At 43.3% G+C, this 18691-nt stretch overlaps 1 protein-coding gene across 1 annotated transcript; it reads right to left on the bottom strand.

Annotated features, from left to right (window-relative positions):
• Nucleotides 1-679: 679 nt before the first annotated feature.
• Nucleotides 680-17344, bottom strand: LOH12CR1 (loss of heterozygosity, 12, chromosomal region 1; the record flags this gene model as incomplete). Its single annotated transcript, XM_009865346.1, has 2 exons — nucleotides 680-910; nucleotides 17187-17344. Coding segments are annotated over 2 exons (389 nt in total), but the record flags the coding sequence as incomplete, so codon positions are not given.
• Nucleotides 17345-18691: the final 1347 nt, after the last annotated feature.

Raw genomic sequence — 18691 nt, 5'->3', positions numbered from 1 at the left:
GAGGAGCTTAACATTAACAGACGTACATACCTGAAACAGTTTTGCCTTTACAGCCTCATAAATTAGTGAGCCCATAAAAACAGGAGCCCCGAGGAGCACATGCCAAAACCCTGCCATGCAAACCATGTTAATTATGATAACAGGCAGATTTTAATAAGCCGGTTCCTGGCTCCCACACTTTCACCTGTAAAACACACATCGTTCCAAGGCCAGGGGATCTCAGAAACACCTGCCAGCCATCTGATTATCTAAACCCAAGTGCCACAAAAGCCATGTTTGAGGGTTTGTCACACCCCATATCCCTTTGAATTTTTCTAGTAAAAAAAATAATAATAACAAAAAAAAAAAACAGATGAAAGAAAACTCCTCCTCTGTAAATCCCAATCTAGTCACAGCAATGAAACAAACGTCTCGGCACAGGCGCTGGTAGTGGCAAAGGAGACAGGAGGGCAAGAGGAGGGAGATGAAAGAACGGTAAATCATCTTCTCCAGACGACGGGACTGGGGAGCTCCTGGATTCCTGGCTGCACAGTCCTGGCAGCTGACGCTGCTCTTCCTCCGATGCCCTGGCAGAGAGTCAGGCAGCGCCGCCGTCCGCTTCGAACATCTGCCAGTCCAGCCCATTGGAAGTGCGCCTGTACCGAACACTGGAGCGTGGAAGGTGAGGAGGGGGAGCCCGCTAAGACTTCAGCTCCCGGTCGGGTTTCATGCTGAAGGGCTCCAGCCTCTCGCTCTCAGGCAGCATGCTGTTCAGCCGCTCCATCAACGGGACCGTCTGGTCGATGCCCATCTGTATCCGGCGGAGGATGGCGGACATCTCGTTGACCTTCTGGATCTGCTCTGCATACTTGGCGTACTTCTTCTGGCGCTCCTGCATGAAGCTATAAAGAGCTTCCACAGAGAGGTCCATCTGTTCAAAAACAACAAGCAGAGCGAGGCGCGTTAGGCCAACTGTTACCCCAGGCCTTTCAGCACACTGTTGTTCCTAAAAGCAACCGAGATGCCCCACTGGAGATACCAGCCAGGTACAAAGTTGCTCCTCTGCAGGTACGTAACCGGTTTGCCATGAAACACGATGATTCATAGCTGTATACCAGGGAGGACAGATGACCACCTCAATTCTACACCCAGAATCAGGAAATTCTATATTTACAGGGTTGAAAGCCAACAGGCACTGCCAGGGATTTCCCAATAAAATACACATATCCTCTGAGTTACCCAAACCCAGAGAACTCGTGGTCTCCACTTACACCTCTAGTATATTCTCAGTGGAAATCATTCATTTGCAGGCATTAAGCTTTACGATACTTGCTGGTGCTAATTTCATTGGCTTAGCCGGGTTACTCTGTGACCAAGCCTTGGCTGTTATTATCATGGTCATCTGGAAAACTCCTGCCTTGAGCCAGAACCACGATGGATTGCTAGTGTCCCTAATTCCCCCGAATTCTAAAAATACAAGTGTTACGAGTGACCCCAGGAGAGACATTAAGTAAACCAGCCATGCAATTAAACACAGTAAGTACCCAAACACGGCCTGAGCACGATGACAATGACAGGAACTGCAGTGCTATTCCTGCCACTGACGAAGGTAGCCTTTGTAATTCACAGCCCAACTTTCTCTCCAGCCAGACCCAAGCGGGATTCAGCCGATGGCCACTAGTACCGTATGCGCATGAGCTGAGTTGGACGTTCAAGCAGTTTTACATGTTCTAAGACTTCCCAAGCTCTCTGAATATATGGTACCAGAGCTGCTCCAAGCCCTCAAGCACACACCTGAAGCTCAGTTGCTTCAGCTCCCCGTAGCTGTGCTTGACAACCTCGGTCATTCCAGCGTGCTGGTTCTTCAGATTTGTATGTCTGAGCGATGGGCTCGCATCCTGGAACCATGCTCTGCCCTCGTGGAAAGCACTCCCGATCTACCAGGAGGCACAGGTTCAAACAGCAACCCTCACTTTAACAGTGTGACAGAGTCAGCCCATTCGGTGGAGGACAGTGACCGTACCTCTCATCAGGGGCAACACAAATTTATTGGTGCAGCGCTGAAAAACAAGCTGTGCTGACCAGATCTTACATAGTCCTCCATCAGCAAGTGTAATCCCAGCCCAGTAACCAGCAGTGTAGGGCAGGAGGGGAGTCTGCAGCGAGGGCAGGATGGGGTGGAAATGATGCAAAGCTGGAAGGGGCATCCCCCACCGAGGAGGGAAGTCCCACCAGACAGCACTGCCATCCCACTGGTGGCAGCAAGGTTTGACACTGGAGGGAAAACTGGGGGAGCTGTGTTTGCTGACGAACGTCCCCTTCAAGCCCTGGGGAAGAGGTCAACACAAAAATAGTTGGGCAAGAAAATATTTCATTGAGAAACCTAAGTTACAAACAGCATTGAAAACAAACACACAAGTTTCCGCTGAACTGCCATGGGGATTAGGAAGGATTTTTTTCCCCTCCTATCACCTCCATCAGAGCTGGATACAGTACCAATTAACCTTTTATTTTGTCTGTACTTTCTAGTGCTCTCAGGCTGAATTCTTCCTCTTTGCCTCTGTGCTTTCCTGTGAATTGCTCCCTCCCCGCTTCCAGGCATGGAACAAAATAAAAACCAGCAGAGCAGGAAACTCTAAATAGAGTGGAAACAATTTAAGCCTACACTGGGGTTTCTCTTAAAACCTCAGCTTAATAATTTAGTAGCTTGGCGCTAGCTCTGTAAATCGGAGTGTGTAAAAAGCAGACCACCACCAGGCCTACATGGGATGGAAGTAAATTCAATCCAGTGCTTAAAAACATCCTACCTAATGAGAGACAGTGGCATGGCGTGGCAGCCACTCTGAAACCTGTTGAAAGCCAGCACGCCTCCTTAAACTGACCAGCACAGGGACCCAGGCAGAAACCTCCTCTGGTGCTGAAGTTCTCCTCCACAGACAGGTTCTCCACACGGCCTCACAGCACTGTGCAAGCGGCAAAGCTCCCATCTACCAAACTCTGAAACAAAAATGCCAAAGGCCTCCTTTTCTTTCCATTCCAGTAATTGCTGTCTGTTGAATTTTAGGCTCCTTGTGTAAACATCAGTAAAGTCCACTTACTGGAGGGGAACGTGGAGAGAAGCTGAAGCTGACCTGCAAAAGGAAGAAGAAATGCAGAGCAGCCTTCCAAGCTCTTTGCTACTTTTGGACACATTCACAATGGTGATTTAAAAAGCTGCCTCATGAAAAAAAGAGAACGGGTGGAAGTGAGCATTTCCTATGGTTTCCCTATGCCTGATGTTCAAGTTTGCCTGCTGCAGGAGGCCACGGCAGCTGCACAGCCTGGGACACGACAGGGAGGACTTGAGTCATTGTGAGGAAAGGTCAGTTTTACTGAGACTGAACCTGGTCTTTTAACTAGGGAAAAAAAAAAAGCGCTACTTGTTAACTCCTGTATATGAATGCCAATGCCTCTTTGCAGCTCTCCTTGAAGTGGGCCTAAATACACACTTACATCCTTCCTGCCTTCCCAGTGCCAGACCTTGTGCTTCTACCTCTCCTGGCAAGCAGTCCCAGCAGTTCAAGCAGTCCAGACGGGGCCTTCGGTTGCAGGACTCCGTGGGTCAGCCCTATTTACCCACCACAGAGACTAAAACTGTCCTTTAGGAATCTGCAATGAACACAGCACACACGTAAGAATCCACCTAATTCCCATCTATTTAATTCCATACAGTAGCAATAAAAAGCATCCGGAGAAGGGGAGCGTAGGCAGAGTCTCCTCCCTTGCCTACAGCCAAGGCAGTCAGTGTTTTCAAGACAGCCTCAAGGGTGAGGTGAGGGAATCTGCCTTCTCTGAGCAGCTCCCATCAACGCCCACCTCCCTGACACAGGCCCCTGCCAGATTCTCTCCTGGAAAACACTCGGGTCCCGGCCTTCTCGCCCATCCTTGGCTGAGAAGCTCTCTGGGCAGCCAAGCAAGATGCCTCATAGCCAGCAAGCTCTCCCACTGCCCTATGACCATCTGCAAGTGTTTATCTGAGCCACTGTTTCTTCTCTGCTTGCTTAAAGCTTCCTATTATGCCAGGCCACCACAGCTGTGGGCAACCCCTCCATCAGCAGGTCACCACCATAAGCCACGACAGATGTGAAGCTGCGCTGTCACCAGCCCCTTAATGGCTTCACTATTGCGGCTTCACCATCAACGATTTCTCCTTCAAACCCCACCACTGAGTGAGGTCTCGTCAGCCTCAACTTACAGCTACACGAGTTCAGAGAGGCAAGAGACTGGACCTGAAGCTGGTTACGAAGCAACAGAACGCAAGCAGAGAGTAGAGCCCAGCATGTGAGGTTGGGGTCCTAATTCTCATCAAAGCAAGAGGTTCTGCCCAGCCTGGTCTTCAGGAAAAAAGATGTCTTCTCAGTGAATGGGTGAAAGCTCTCAATGTGCATTTTATTTCTTTCCAAAAATAACTCCTTTTAAGGCAGCAAACCTGAGGCTGGCCATGTCCAGAATGGAAGACAGGATTTTTTTTCCCCTTCCTATGCTGGAAAGATGGCAGAGCTTTGTCAGTTTTTCTTTGAGGAGTATAGCATCACAAAAATAGACAAGCCTAAAACTCACCTTTGAGCATGATGTACTTTTGTACAGCCAGTGACATTCAGAATTTGGGTCTGTTTCTATTTCAAAGCTCGTAACTCCTCCATGGATCAGTAGCAGCAAGACACTAATTCATGCCTCAGCTTTACATTTTAAACACAAAATGACGTCTACCAGGCTTTTCTATCTTAAAACAGATTCATAATTACTTCCAACAACAGTGCAAGATGGACATTTCCCCACTTAAAAGGGCCCCAGCACAACTCCTCCCGCTACACCAGTCACATTATCAACCAGTAAGGGCTTGCAGTCTCTCCTCTGTGCGACACAGGCCCATTTGTAACACCACACTGATGAAACACAAAAACAATTGAGGGTACTTTCAGACATCTTGCACACCACAAATTCTTGCATTCATTTGAAAATTCTTCTTGGCCCACACTGCCAAGCAGAATAAAGACATTGATTTAGCCCACAAAAAGACTGAGGTCAGCACTGGACACTGCCCAATTCTTTTGAAGAGGCCACACTGAAAACAAACCAGTGCTCTATATAGCTCTTACCTGGCGTGGGTTTATAGCACCTCTGTCATGGGCAGGTAAGCACCCTGAGCCCTCAGAAACAGATGCCACATCTTGTTAGTTCAATGACTGAGAATGAAAATTGCAGTCTGACACCCTTTCCCCAGTTGCAGAACAAGCAAACGCAATCAGATGTTCATCAGACTTGGAATCAAATTTCTAGAGAGGCACTGCTGACATTTGTAACAAAACAAATACATCTCCTAAGAGGATGCTCTGTAATTCCCAGCTTCTCCACTCCCGCCCTGAAATGCCAAGAGGGAAAACAAAACATCTTCTTCCCTCCTCACTCAGCAACAGCCTTGAAGAGCTCAGCTAGAAATCCACCTGTCCTGTGTCCCTCTGCCCTAATGATTTGCTGTCGGCTCTCATCCCCTAGAGCTGCCACTGAAAAAACCCCAGCACTTAAGGCATAACCCTTGCTCCAGAAAGTTCGCTTGCTAGAACAGCGCTCCGAGCACAAGCGGCCTTTCCCTTCACGTTGTCAGGTGCCTGGCTGGGGTTAAATGAACTCCTTCCTGCAGCTGCATCAAAAACCACATCAGAAAGTGACAGGCGGGAACATGACTGCATGGAATATTAGTCACAACGTGCTGGTGTGAAAATACTTCCCAATCAACACACTTAAAACCAAAGACAGCTCCTCTTTCTGTACTGCTTGAAAACAAATGTGCTCAACGAATGTCTTTTTTTTTTTCCCCTCTTCCTCTCTCTCTTTGATAGTGTCACGCAAAGTTAGCATAATAGATCATGATGACTTCCTGATGATGGGAACATCGTCTGTTTCTCCCACTCATCCCACACACCAGTAAGTGATAAGCTTACTGGGTAGCATCTTTGCCAGGGTAGAAAACAGAGATGCCTAGCCAAGGATCCCACGTCCTTCTCTTCAGCATCAGTCATGAGCACAGCTCTCATGAGTACCCTTCCTCTGCACCACTGCCAGGTAAACAATTATCATTTGTTTTAAAGTTTTGCTTATCACACCCAAGATTGAATCCCACGCCAAAAAGTTCCTTTCACTCCCTCTGTAATTTGTCATTGCTATAAACAATTGTCAAGGGTTATTCCATCTAAGCATTGCACAGATTGCCGTCAAGTTAGAGAACAAAGAGTAAGTAATTTAACATTGAGGTTTAGTCATATTAATAGGTACAGCTGGGCCTTTACTTCAAAAGATCTACAGCTAAATCCATACCTGGTCCCTTAGAGCTACAGCAGATACATGACAGCATAAGACAGGCCACTGCACCTGTAACAACAAGATTTAACTATTTTGGGATGCCTTGGGTTGCACAAAAGAATTCAGAACTCTAAGAGAATAACGTAAGTTAATTCCTGAAATTAGCTTTCCCACCTTCATGCAAACCTCTTCCTGCACACTGTGTTACTGGACAGGACATGTCTGTCACTTATCAGTAGTCTGACCTCTGCAGCCCACACCTCCCACGCAGCTCCAACTCGAGCCTTCCCTCTGCCAACTGGCAGGCCCCCAGGCTTAAGTTACGACTGCTATCACTAACTGTTGCTAAAAAAAGTCCTAAAGCTACGATTAAAACAGTATCTACTTCTCGCCCAGCACTACTGAACTAGTAGACTTCCAAGTGCACGAAAAAGCGGAGCCCACTTCAGAGAGGTGGGAGAAGATGGAGAGCAAAGCCTGACAACCAGCAGCCATCTGGAACCTGGTGCTGTAGGTGCTACCGCCAGCTCTCCAGCTTGGATACGTCTCCCAGCACAGAACTGTTTGCCTGGACGTTCTTTACTTGTATCTCCCTCAACACCACGACTACTTACCATCTTTCTCCCTCAGAACAGCTAACATCACCAAGTGAAACTCAGGGCACAGTCTTGCATTACACAAAATCCAACACAACCTCAGGCTGCAGAGCAGCAGTCCCACCCTCCTCCTTCCAACCAGCTGCATGATCCCAGGCTCAGTTCTAAGCGCAAGTCGGCGAGTGGAGAACTAAAGAAGTTGGGTCTTCCCAGGCTCTCTCCAGTGGCCTGGTCTTCTGTCCCATCAGCTTGCTCGACCCCAGGCTCACGGTCACAGGACCACCACGCGAAGAGATGCACCATCTCTCCCACTGCACGTGTTCCTGGAGCCTAACCCAGGGATTGCTGCAACTGCGTCAGGCTTTTAAATGCAAAACAAGATTCTTGGCAGGGGGGTGGAATAAATCTGATTTTATCTGTAAGTTTTCTAAATTGTCACCAAGAAAATGTTTAGTAATTTCTAGCTCATTGACTTTAGTATGAACATTTTAGTATGAACGTTTTTTTAGAGCTTTCAACTGCTGCTTTCGTAGAACAATCTATTCCATCTTTAAAGTAATCTGTAAAATTTATAACATAAAAAAATGTTACATTACATTCAAAGCTTTAGAAATGCTTCCATACCTCTCCTAAATGAAAAAGTTTGAGAAAAAATATGTAACAAAAAACCACCCAGCTTTTACATAAGATTAATGAACCTGTGTGTGCAACATCACAAAACCTCTCTTTTGTGCAGTGCAACTCCATACACATTAAGACGACACTCCTAGCCTGTCTTTAATTAGCTGGTCCTGGAGAAAGAAAATTCTGTATCTGTTACAGAGTGATCAGTTGCTTAAATGATAACTTGCACAACTCTTATTTCAGACTGCCTGATCATTCTGATAAAAAACACAGCCATTAATTCCCTCATTTTACACTGCTGCCATATTACTCATTCAGAACACTCCTATATCCAGCCAGAGCTTGAGTATTATATAGGACAACAGCACTTGTAAATGTTATTTACCCTCAGGGTTTTATTTTCTAATAAATTTGAGTTCCATACTTTCAACATGTCAGAATGACTAGCTTTAAGCAACTTGGTTTTCCCATCAAAAACAAGCTTTGATTTGAAAAGACATGACCACTATCATTAATGAGATGTTTCTCAGAAAACATCACCATCCTTATTTCAGACCTAAAATAGTCGGCATCATCACATTTGCAATCCATAGGATCTAATGATACTATTCTCAGCTTCACACTTGGGATCTGGTAGCTGTGGGTCTTCTTTTCCAGGTGTCCTACAGAAGGTGTTTCAAAACTATTCAAAAAGGGATGATACTTTCGCCATATTTAGTCAGGGTCGGACACAACAGAAGTAAACATTTTCCAGAAGAGAATGCTATTTAAGAAGCGGCAGCTTAAATCTTAGGGAATGCAAAAGAACTGAGTTTTAACTATTTCCTACAGTCTCCAAAGTGGTAAAAGGATTATCTGGGACTCCCTCTTTTTTTTTTTTTTTTTTTTTTGCCCAGCCATCGCAGACAAAGCACCCTGACACACACGCACAGCCAGTCCAACACATCCGGCTGCATCAGAGCGACGCCCCATGTGCTGTGCAGACGGCCTGTACACATGCAAGAAGGCTCAAGTGTGAGACGTGCAGTAGCACAAGCCCAGCAGTCAGGTCTTGAGGATTTCTGGACATCTGACAGCCCAGATGAAGCTTTTGTTCTCTCCCTGGCAACCGCAGTTCTCATATGAAAGTCCAAACCAACTAAAAACCTCTTATCAGGGAAACTCAAAGGTATGTCAGCTCTAACGCCACTGATAATCTGAAAAATTTCTGAAGGACCTTTTTGAAGCGCTACATCAGTTCTTTCATGTTCAAACAGAACGTGAAATGAGCCAAGTACATCCCAGTGATGATGAGATGGGAAGGATCTACTTCTTCATTCCCAGAAAAGCTACTTCCAAGACTCGCTCTACTATACTTCCGCAGTGCTGAAGCTCAAATGTGCCAGCACTTTACCGGAGGTCATGACACCTGATCATGAGGTCTTCAGGAAAGCCTCAAGGAAACCTTGAGCACTGTAGATCATTTCTGTTTCAAGCTCTTCTGAGGTTACAGACTAGTGTTCAAAACATAACAAGGACATACCAACAACAATCGATGATTAAGACAAAAGTTCACTGAGCCAGTATCCACTCTGGGCATTCCTCTTTATTGTATTGAGTTCCAGTGGCCTCAAGTTTCACAGAAGGCTGAGTATTTCTCTCTCCTTGTTTATGTCTACAAATGGATCTCTAGAACAAATTGATGAAAAGTGAGAAGCCATTTTAAGATTTACATTATGACCTGGCATGAAAATTTGTAATTCAAAAGTAAGTAGTTCATCTTCAGTTTTCATGTAAACTAGGCTGGGCATAAGCAAGAATTAAGTTGTATAGATGAGATTACGCAAAAGAAAATACTATGACTCTGGAATCCTTTCTGACCTTAAAAACTCTTAAAAATTCCTCGCCATATACTATTGTTATGCTGATTTGTTTTGCAACAACTATGTGAGCACCTTTTTCAGGTGAAATTCACCTGATCTGGGATTTTATCTTTCAGATAATTTTCCAGTCCCAGTAATTGCTTTTCAAATATATCACTTCTGGTAAAAAAGAAATAATAAAATCTTATTTCTTGTTCACTAAACCACAGTTTGGCACAGTTCATACACTTGATTACAGGGTATTCTACTATACTACAATTCACCATTTTATCCAGAGGTAGATGACACATCCAGTCAGGAGCATCGCCCACACAAATTAATTACTAGTAAATTATATGTTTCATACCTCCAGAGCAGTGTTGAAATAATGGCTAATAATGTTCTCATATAGAAACATTCATGCCTCAATGGCACCGAAACATTAAGGAAACCCTACCCTTCATAAAAAGCAAGATGGACAGATTACTTGCACTAAGCCATTGTAATACTTTCAGCATGAAGTCATCTCTGCAGATCACATCTGATTGTTATCAGAATACTAATTATAGAGCTGCTAACACGAGGTCAACCCTGCTACCCCAGCCTACCACCTAGCATCTTTAAGCCACCAGTGCAGCTCCAAATACTTGCAAATAATCCTGGCTAACCTATCTAAAATGAATGTCAAAAGTGCTGAACAGCTTTTAGCTAACGTGCCTGACACCTCTCCCACTCAATTCTCACTTACCGGTAGAGCTGACACATTGAAAATTTCAATTCAGGGTTGAAACAGGAGGTAATCATTAAGAATAAAAGCCTGCAAAGTGACTTTTCCTGTATCGACACAATCCAGCAGGGAGGGAGAAGACCATTTCAATCTGTGCTAAGCCCAGACTTATTTAGAAAGAAAAACTGTACCATTTTCAATCTTTGTTTGACTAAGCCAACCAAGTAATTCTTTTCAAGTTTCCTCCAAGAGGTTCTCCACTCCCCAGGCACCCTTATAGCCCTCGTGCCAAGAACTCACCTTCCCTGAACACAGAGAGCTGCGCACGGTGTGTGTCAGGCGAGATCACCTCTCTGCCCTGTGCAATACAACCAATACGTTCCTATTTCTTGTGGGAGTAGCTGGCTTGACTTCAATGCTTCTTATTCCTATTTGAAGATCTGCAAAGTTTTGGGGTGGCTGTTCTGTTTGGTTGTTGTTGTTTGGTGGGGTTTTTTCCACCTGGGGAAACAAGTCTACAAGAAATCAAATTTCCTGGTTTAAACAGGCTGTGAGAAGAAACTGAATTCCATTCCTTCTGGTGACTGATAATCGCAAACTCCACACACTAACACTGATGGAAGTATGAATATAAGCACATTAGACTTCTGATCCTCAGTGCCAGTCCCTTAAGCACCTACGTTGCACAACAATGCAAACCTTTCTGACTGCTGGACGCTTGCTTACTTTTTTACCCTTTCCTGGAAATTTAGTGGTGAAAAGGATACCTCTTTAGATCTTTTCTCAGAAGGCCGTAAGAAACCAAAGCACGTTGGACGTAAGAAACCAAAGCACGAAGGGAACACGTTGGGAACACACATATTCTAGGAGGGAGGGAATGATCATCTTTATGACACCAAATAACGAAACGCACGTTAATGCAACAGGTTTCAGGCTGTCACAAGTGCAAATAATCTTTCTTCTTCCTTAATAAGTGCTAGATCACTTCATAAAGTTCATGTACAACAGAGCACTGGCCATCTGCCTCAGGCATACACAGTTAGGCATTCATTCTATGTATTAAATTAACAACTGGGAAACTTTTGCAATAGCAGTTTGCCATTTTGATGCCGGCTGGTTAAGACCTGACCCTGCCACTCCAGAGTTCAAGCTATTTGCACATCAGGCTGGAGAAAAATGAGTAAACTCTACTAAAGAACATGATGGTAGTTTCACTGAGCATTTATTTCTGCATGATGGGGCCTGTTCAGATTTCAGTCTTTAAAAATAACACTTCATCACAGAAGAGAGGAAAAACAAAGAGCCTGAATGATAGCCACAGTCCTCATCAATCTTGTAATTCCAAGATGCCAAAAACTATGTTAAGGTACTGATTTCTTCACAGAACACTAGGTTCCCTAGCTTTTCTAAAATGCATGGCAGCATGGCGTTAAATCTCTTTTCAAGGGATTTCAAGCCATTTTAACACAGGTTCTTCCCCATTTCAGAAATATTACATTCCAAGGAATTCTCAGGCCTCTTCCCCTGGATTTGGGGCATTGCTAATTTAAGCCTGCGAACAAAAGTCTCAATTTTGCAAAAGTTGTGTCAAAACTAAACACACCTCCATTTTAATTTGTGCCGGGCCTTTCCTTTTAATGAGATGAAGGGTAACTTAGTGGTCTGATCCATACGAGCGCATGGACCTTGAAGCAGAGGCCTGAAGTCAAAGAAGCGCTTTGGACTTGGTAAGGTTGTTCCTATTTTGCTGGTCTAATTCAGCTTAGTCAGAAGGTACAGCATTCTCAGGGCACGTCTGCTGAAAATATGTTTCCCAAATCTCACAAAACCTCTGCAGGCCACATTCCCCAGCATGTTTTGCCACTATGTGACAGGTCTCTTCGATAAAACAAACACTCAATGTCACAGAAACAACATAGTTGCGATAAAGGTCAAAAAGTCACAAGGCATTCACAAAAAACAAACTGAAATTCCTAAATCCCCACATTGCTGGACGTGTTTTACTTCACACATGTGGTGATGTGAACGGTCAAATCACAATTTATGAGTCTTAAATGCATGGGATAAGCTGCAATGTCCTTGTGTATAATGCTTGTGTATAAAAGTGCTTTTCTTGCTAATCTGTCAAATGTATTAGACTTGTTACTTACAGAAAATAACGATTTAACTCCTGTCCATTACTTTAAACAGCTGAAATAGTTGTAAAACATGATGTGGTGTACATGTGGCTTCAAAAGTTATTTACTTGACAAATAATAAGGGACGTATTTCTGGACATCTTAACTACATATTAGACAAGGCCACGAAAACTACTTTTTGCAAGCTGGTAAAGAAAGAAAAAACACCACAAAACAAAACAAATTAAAAAAATCTGGAATATTTGTTCAAAATAATGAGCTATTCCCATGAAGGAATTTACAGGTACGAAACAAGGCGTACACTATAATTTGCTATAAGGCAAACCAATTCCTGATATTAATGCCTGCCTGGACAAAAGTTGTTTAAGAATAGTAAGAATATAAAATTAATGTTTATTGTATTTGAGATTTTTTCCCCATCAGTGCACGCCAGCTTAGACTGAGATACTTCTAATTTAATTTTGTACCATAAAAATTGTTCTGTTCTCAAAACTATTGTTAGTCTGGGATTCCTATAGCCATGCAAGCTATAGATAACACTGCACTGATATCTGGTTTTAAGGTAAAGCGTAAGAGGCCTCCCATTAATCCACTTGCAAATACATTTTACACACAGTTTATCTAGGAACAACATTTGCCTTTAAGGGTACATAGGATACTTCAAGTAGCACATCCCCTTTGCCAATACTGGAAGTCTAGTAAGGAATACCAAACATCTTTTCATTCAGACCTTCTTTGAAAAGAGCTTAGATGCCTTTCAGCTTCCCTTTTGCTTTCACAGAAGAAAGCCAGGCCTAGATTTTCAAGTGTGACTAGTAATTTTGGGGTACTCAGCTCCAGGTATTTTGAAAGTTGTGATTTCTGAGAAGCCTAGCCCCTTGTGCATGAAAAATAATCTTTTTTTTAAGACACTGAAACTAGACAATTATGGAGGCTCACTAAATCATGGGCCCTTTCTGAAAATTTAGCTCTGTTCCCCAGCCTTTACTGATTCTACTTGCATCCCATTCCCTGTTACTCACCATCCCCTGTCAGACGACTCTCCAGATTCTCTCCCTGCCACCCAAAACAGACATCCGCCACTGATAAGGACTTAATGTAAAGTAGCCCTCTCCCTGCTTCATTTCCTTCTTTCCCCCAAATCACAGCTAGTTTTCCAGTGCTGTTCAACATTTGCCTTCAAACTAATCTTGGCAGAAAGCCTCCATTTTACAGATCCCAAAGCTGAGGCAGACATTCCTGGCGAAAAGAACACAACGCAGCTCTCAAACCCAACAGCAGCCCAAGCTGCTCAAAACTTTGAGCTAATTATAACACAGACCTAGGGCACCGCCAGGGCAGGCACTGACGTGGGATGCGGCAAGTGAAGATGTCCTGCCTACAGCCAGGACCCCGAACCCACCACAGGAATAAAGGAGAAGCTCTGCAGTTGAGCTCTTCTTGTCTCACACTGACAGACACTAAAGATTTTTGGTTTGAGTTCTTTTGTCCTTTTGTTGTTGTTTTGGTTTGGGGATTTTTCCATATGCCACCAAAGAACAGGTAGACTGAAACTGGTTTTTCTCTGCTTAGCAAGTCAAGGTTCACCCCTGACTTTCATCCTGAAGTATCACGTTCTCTGTCAGGCATATCGTCAATTTTTCCCCATCATTAAACACTCTGTGGCAAAGATCATTTTAACTTGTTAACTAGCTATAATGACCTTTGTACCTTAGCATTTTATAACACGTTATCAACTGGGTTTTAAAAATGCACCTTTTTCCTTGTGAATACCTATAACAACGCTCATGGGTCCAACACACCATCTGGAGACAGACTATATCTTGTTCCCAGACCCATCTGAACAGAATGCTCACAGAAGTCAACAATGCAGTGATTCATCCTATAAGCTAAAAATTTTCTTCCTACAAAATACCAAAGTGTAGATAAATTACCCAGAAAATGCTGCACGCGGACCTTTTTCTTGAAAAATTTCAAGTTTTGTGAGATGCCATAACCCTGAATTAACACATACATAAATCCCAAATTACCGAGCTGTTGTTTTTCAAACTGATAAGGAGAAAAAAATTTAAAAGAATCCTAAATATTTCAGTGGTCCTGGAATTAGCTCAGTGTTGCAACAGACGGTGAGTCAGCTGCCAAGAATCATAATATTTAATGCATAGTGGTTATTTTTCCCTAAAAAGACACAAGCAGATCCTTTTTTTTTGGCAGTGAAGACAAAGCCTATTGTCATAAAAATCAATCCCTTCCAAAATCAACATTTCAGGTACGAGTAAGTGTAAGAGCTTAAGAGAGTCAGTTGAGTCAACTACCTTCAGTTATACCTTTGATTCTTTCCCCTACAAGAAAACACCCGAAAGGAGAACAGTCACTGCAGTCAGGAAGCTGCATAGGTTCTATGTTTAGGAGCAGGTATGGATCCAGCCAACACACCACAAAGAAATTTTGGCTAAACTGGGAAATGGGACAGACAGCTGAACAGCTGTTCTGGTTCCCAGAGTAAGGGAAGGCACAGGTAGGTCTACTTAGGCCTGCAGCAATGCTTTTGTTTTCCTTAGCTTATTCTCTTTTCTATTAAGAACCACTTTAACTCAGATTGTGCGCTGATTTACAAACCACCACAGTCAATTATGAGTTATCGAGGACCAATAAATTTACAACAGTACTTTTGAGTTTTGCCAGAAACCAGGAAACTTTTTCCTGGCCACACGGACAATGAGGAAAAGATATTTGTCCTGGGACATTCTGTCAAAGAAAGACTAAAAAAATAAATAAAATCCTGGCTGCAAGCAGTATGACTGTAGCATACTATGCAGTAGGAGTATTGCTGCCCTGACTACAGTCAGTGACTGCCTGAAAAGTGAACATATTGAAGCTCACCAGCATTTTACAGGAAAGTTAAAAGCATCAGTCACTTGACAAGCCTGTTATCAGAAGAAAAACACTTCAATTCTTATAGTGTTAAAGAAGGAAAAAACTGACTACTAAAAGGAGGATAAAAATTTACTGTCCAGCTCGTGCATACCTCATGCTTTTCTCAATACACTTCACCTTCTCTTGCATTTTTACTCTTTACCAATGGTCAAAGGTTTGTCTACAGGGCGAAATTAAATCATTGCTGACAAATGGGTGCAGCCAAATGTGATTTCCTTTGTCTACACTTGAAACCAGAGACATACCCTGCTCTAGTTCAGCTGCACCCCTTGTTGTCAACAACTGTCAACAGCGGTTCGATTTAGTGCACCAAGGAGAGCCCAATTTGGAAAGAATGATTTAAGCTGAGTGGGTCCCACCCGGCTCCGCCAGAACACACACGCAGAACAGCAAATGCAAGAAAAACATTTAAAAATTATTGGGAAAATGAACAGTAAAAACCCACCAGATCTGGCAGAGGGATTGAAAGCATCTGAAGTTACTTAAGTGTTGTGACCAAAAAAAACCCACCCAAAATCACACAATCTGACTGACTTGTCAGTTGCCCGAGTTAAGAGTCAGACATTTCTCCTCCACTTTGTCAGAGAGGAGTCTGTGATAAGTGATAGTATCAGTATCATCATCTTATTTTACACGAAAAAGATCAGTAAGCCATATGAACTGCAAGAAAAACACCACCACAGCTAATATAAAAGAGACTCCGCTACTTGCCCCATAGAAGGCGAATCCAACTAATACAGATTGCACTAATGGCATCTACGATGACTTTAAATCATGTCAATATTCCCTCTCACACTTTAACAGCCAAAAGAATTACAATCAGCTTGGATTAATGCAGTACACTGTCATTAGGCTGGCAATTAAATCCAGTTTCTGAGATTGTGTGATCTGAGTCACCAACATCTGCAAATATCTTTACATCTTGTGTAATAGCTGGCCTCAGATCCTGATACACCAAAGCAAAAAGCTTTTTAATGGCTCCCACGTTATTTTGGACTTACGACTTCACGATGACAGCAGCTTCTCAAAGCAGCCCATGAATCAAATTTATTATCGAGCTTGTCACGTTGGATTTTCTTAACTCTAAGCCAATAGGGCAACAACAAATCAAGGTCATTGTTTATATTGCATGAATAAAAATTAACCACCTGTTCTAAAGTTTTTCTCTTGACATTGAAAGGTATTAGGTCTCATAGGCTTTTGACATATGCAGCATTCACCAGTTCTTCTACATAACTGGGGTATGTGAGAAAACACTCTCAAACAGCATCATCTCTCATGCTAGTCTTGGCTTTAGAAATTTAAAAAAACCTGTCAGCCATCTTACTGCTTCCAACATCAGCAGTTACATATAAGAAAGACGATCCAACTGCAGGATGCTCACCCAGGAATTCATTTCCTCCCCAACAGTATCACTGAATATTTAAGCAGACCCGTCATTTCAAATGATGGTTTAGTGGTTAAAACAGCAGCACAGGAAGAATCTTTTTACCATAGGGAGAAGAGACAGCATGTTATGAGCTTTGAAAACAAGTCTAGCTCTGCAAATTCACTGAAGACAGACAGACATACTACCTTCTCCAACCACAGAAGATGTTAGAATAACCATTTCTTTCCTCAAACTAGAGCCTAACTATGAGGCGTAATAAAATGTATGCTATACAGACCTAAGCAAGGAATGCTACCTTTAAAAATTCCAGTCATCTTTTACTTCTTCAACAGTTACTTGCAGTACTTGCCACACCAGAGGAACAGCTACTATTTACAACCAGGAACCACAGGGAGGGACCGATAAACACAACGCCTGCCCGTAACCACCACGAACACCAGGACACTTTGCTTGAAGTGCCCGCCCACAAAGTTTCTCTACAGGGTTTACTTTGAAGAGGACTGCTGCATGTGACCCACAGCCATCCCCAGCAAGCACCTCCACTCGCAGCACAAGATGGCCAAGCCAACGCCCCGAGCCCTTCCCCAGAAGAAGCGGGCACACTGCAGGCAGTACCTCCTTGATCCGCTTCACAAGCGCGTTCTGATCAAAGGCAACCGCTTCTGCACACTGGTGAAGGTGATCTTGGTACCGGAGACACAGCTGCAGCACCTGCTGAGGGTCCAGCTTTTCCAGTTTGGTGTTGGTTGTAGAGGTCTGCCCACTGAGGAGTCCTACAAAAGCGAGAGAAGGAGCAGAGTTAATCTGACTGCTGACAGAACAAACCCCGAAGGAATGCTTTATAAAGGGTAATGAAAAGCTAACTCAGGATTGTAGGCTGCTGAACGGACTTTAGCAATATAGTAGTCCAGTGAAGGCTAAAAGCAAGAAGGGCATGGATTGAAGATTTACGGATATTTAGGATACATAGCAGTGCAAAGAACAATTTGCCATACAGCTTAGCCCTCGTTGACAGAACTTAAACAGACTCTAAGTGCAGATCCGTAACGCACCCTCGTCTTGGCTTTCAGTCATACACTGGGTAAAGCGAGTCCTGTTTCTTCTCCTCTCTTCTCCTCCACAAATGATCCTAAACCGTTAAACATGAACCCCCTCTTCATTTATATATGCCAGAAGGGGAAGGAGTTGAGATCTGCATTCCCAGACGGCCATGGACTATTTTCACCCTTTAATCTTCTAAGGCCTGTCTTTACAATTCCAAAGACTAGCAATATACTTACTTTTTCTGGTTTTATTAATATGGAATTAAGATCTTTACCTACATGTGTAAGTAGATTTCACAAAAACCTCACCAGAAAAAGATATTAGAATTTAAATTGGGACACTGGTAATATCCAGAGGAACAAAATTGTCCAGAGAAATTTCTCCTGCCTGTTGTTTGTTACTACACAGCAAACTTGGGAACTGCTGCTGAGCTCAAGCCATACTGACCGCTTCCCCCAAAGCTGCTGGAAAATATGATGCTAAACTCTAAGGCCATAATTTTTTTGCTATTTCATTTACTTGCTTTCATTTCATTTTCCTTCAGCCTTAGCACAACTTTTTTTCTTGTCGGGACACCATCTGTGACACACAGCACATACACACAGTCTGCTTTTCCCAAAACATCCATCAAGCTATGTAAACTGAATTCAGTGACTGCACGCGTGTGCCCTTTGGGACGCTCAGTTTACAGACAGGAAAAGACATTAAAACAGCAAATGTAAGCAAGTATCACACAAAGCAATTAAAAAGTAATAAATGCCAGTTACTTGGATTGGAAAAGTTCTTCTAAGAATGTACCTCAGCGGGAAATGGAAACTATTTTGGATGGCCCTTACGCCTATTGGAAGCTACAACTGGTGACACTGAGTTCTTGCCAAAACACAAGAACAAGATAGAAACCAAGATGTAAGTCAGAAGCATCTTATGAATTTGAGAAAGTTATCTTTGAACTCATTTGCAGCCAGAAATGAAAAGAAAACTAGGACAGCAACTTCATCAGATATGAAGCAGGTTTACTTTTCATCAACACTCAACATTTTATTCTCTTAGGATGCTCTCAACTGTCCTTCACACAA

Source organism: Apaloderma vittatum, unplaced genomic scaffold (genome assembly GCF_000703405.1).
Source record: "Apaloderma vittatum isolate BGI_N311 unplaced genomic scaffold, ASM70340v1 scaffold9912, whole genome shotgun sequence".
In the NCBI taxonomy this organism is placed as follows: Eukaryota; Metazoa; Chordata; class Aves; order Trogoniformes; family Trogonidae; genus Apaloderma; species Apaloderma vittatum.
Note: the sequence above shows the minus strand (reverse complement) of the source record. Positions and strands in the feature narration are given on the sequence as shown.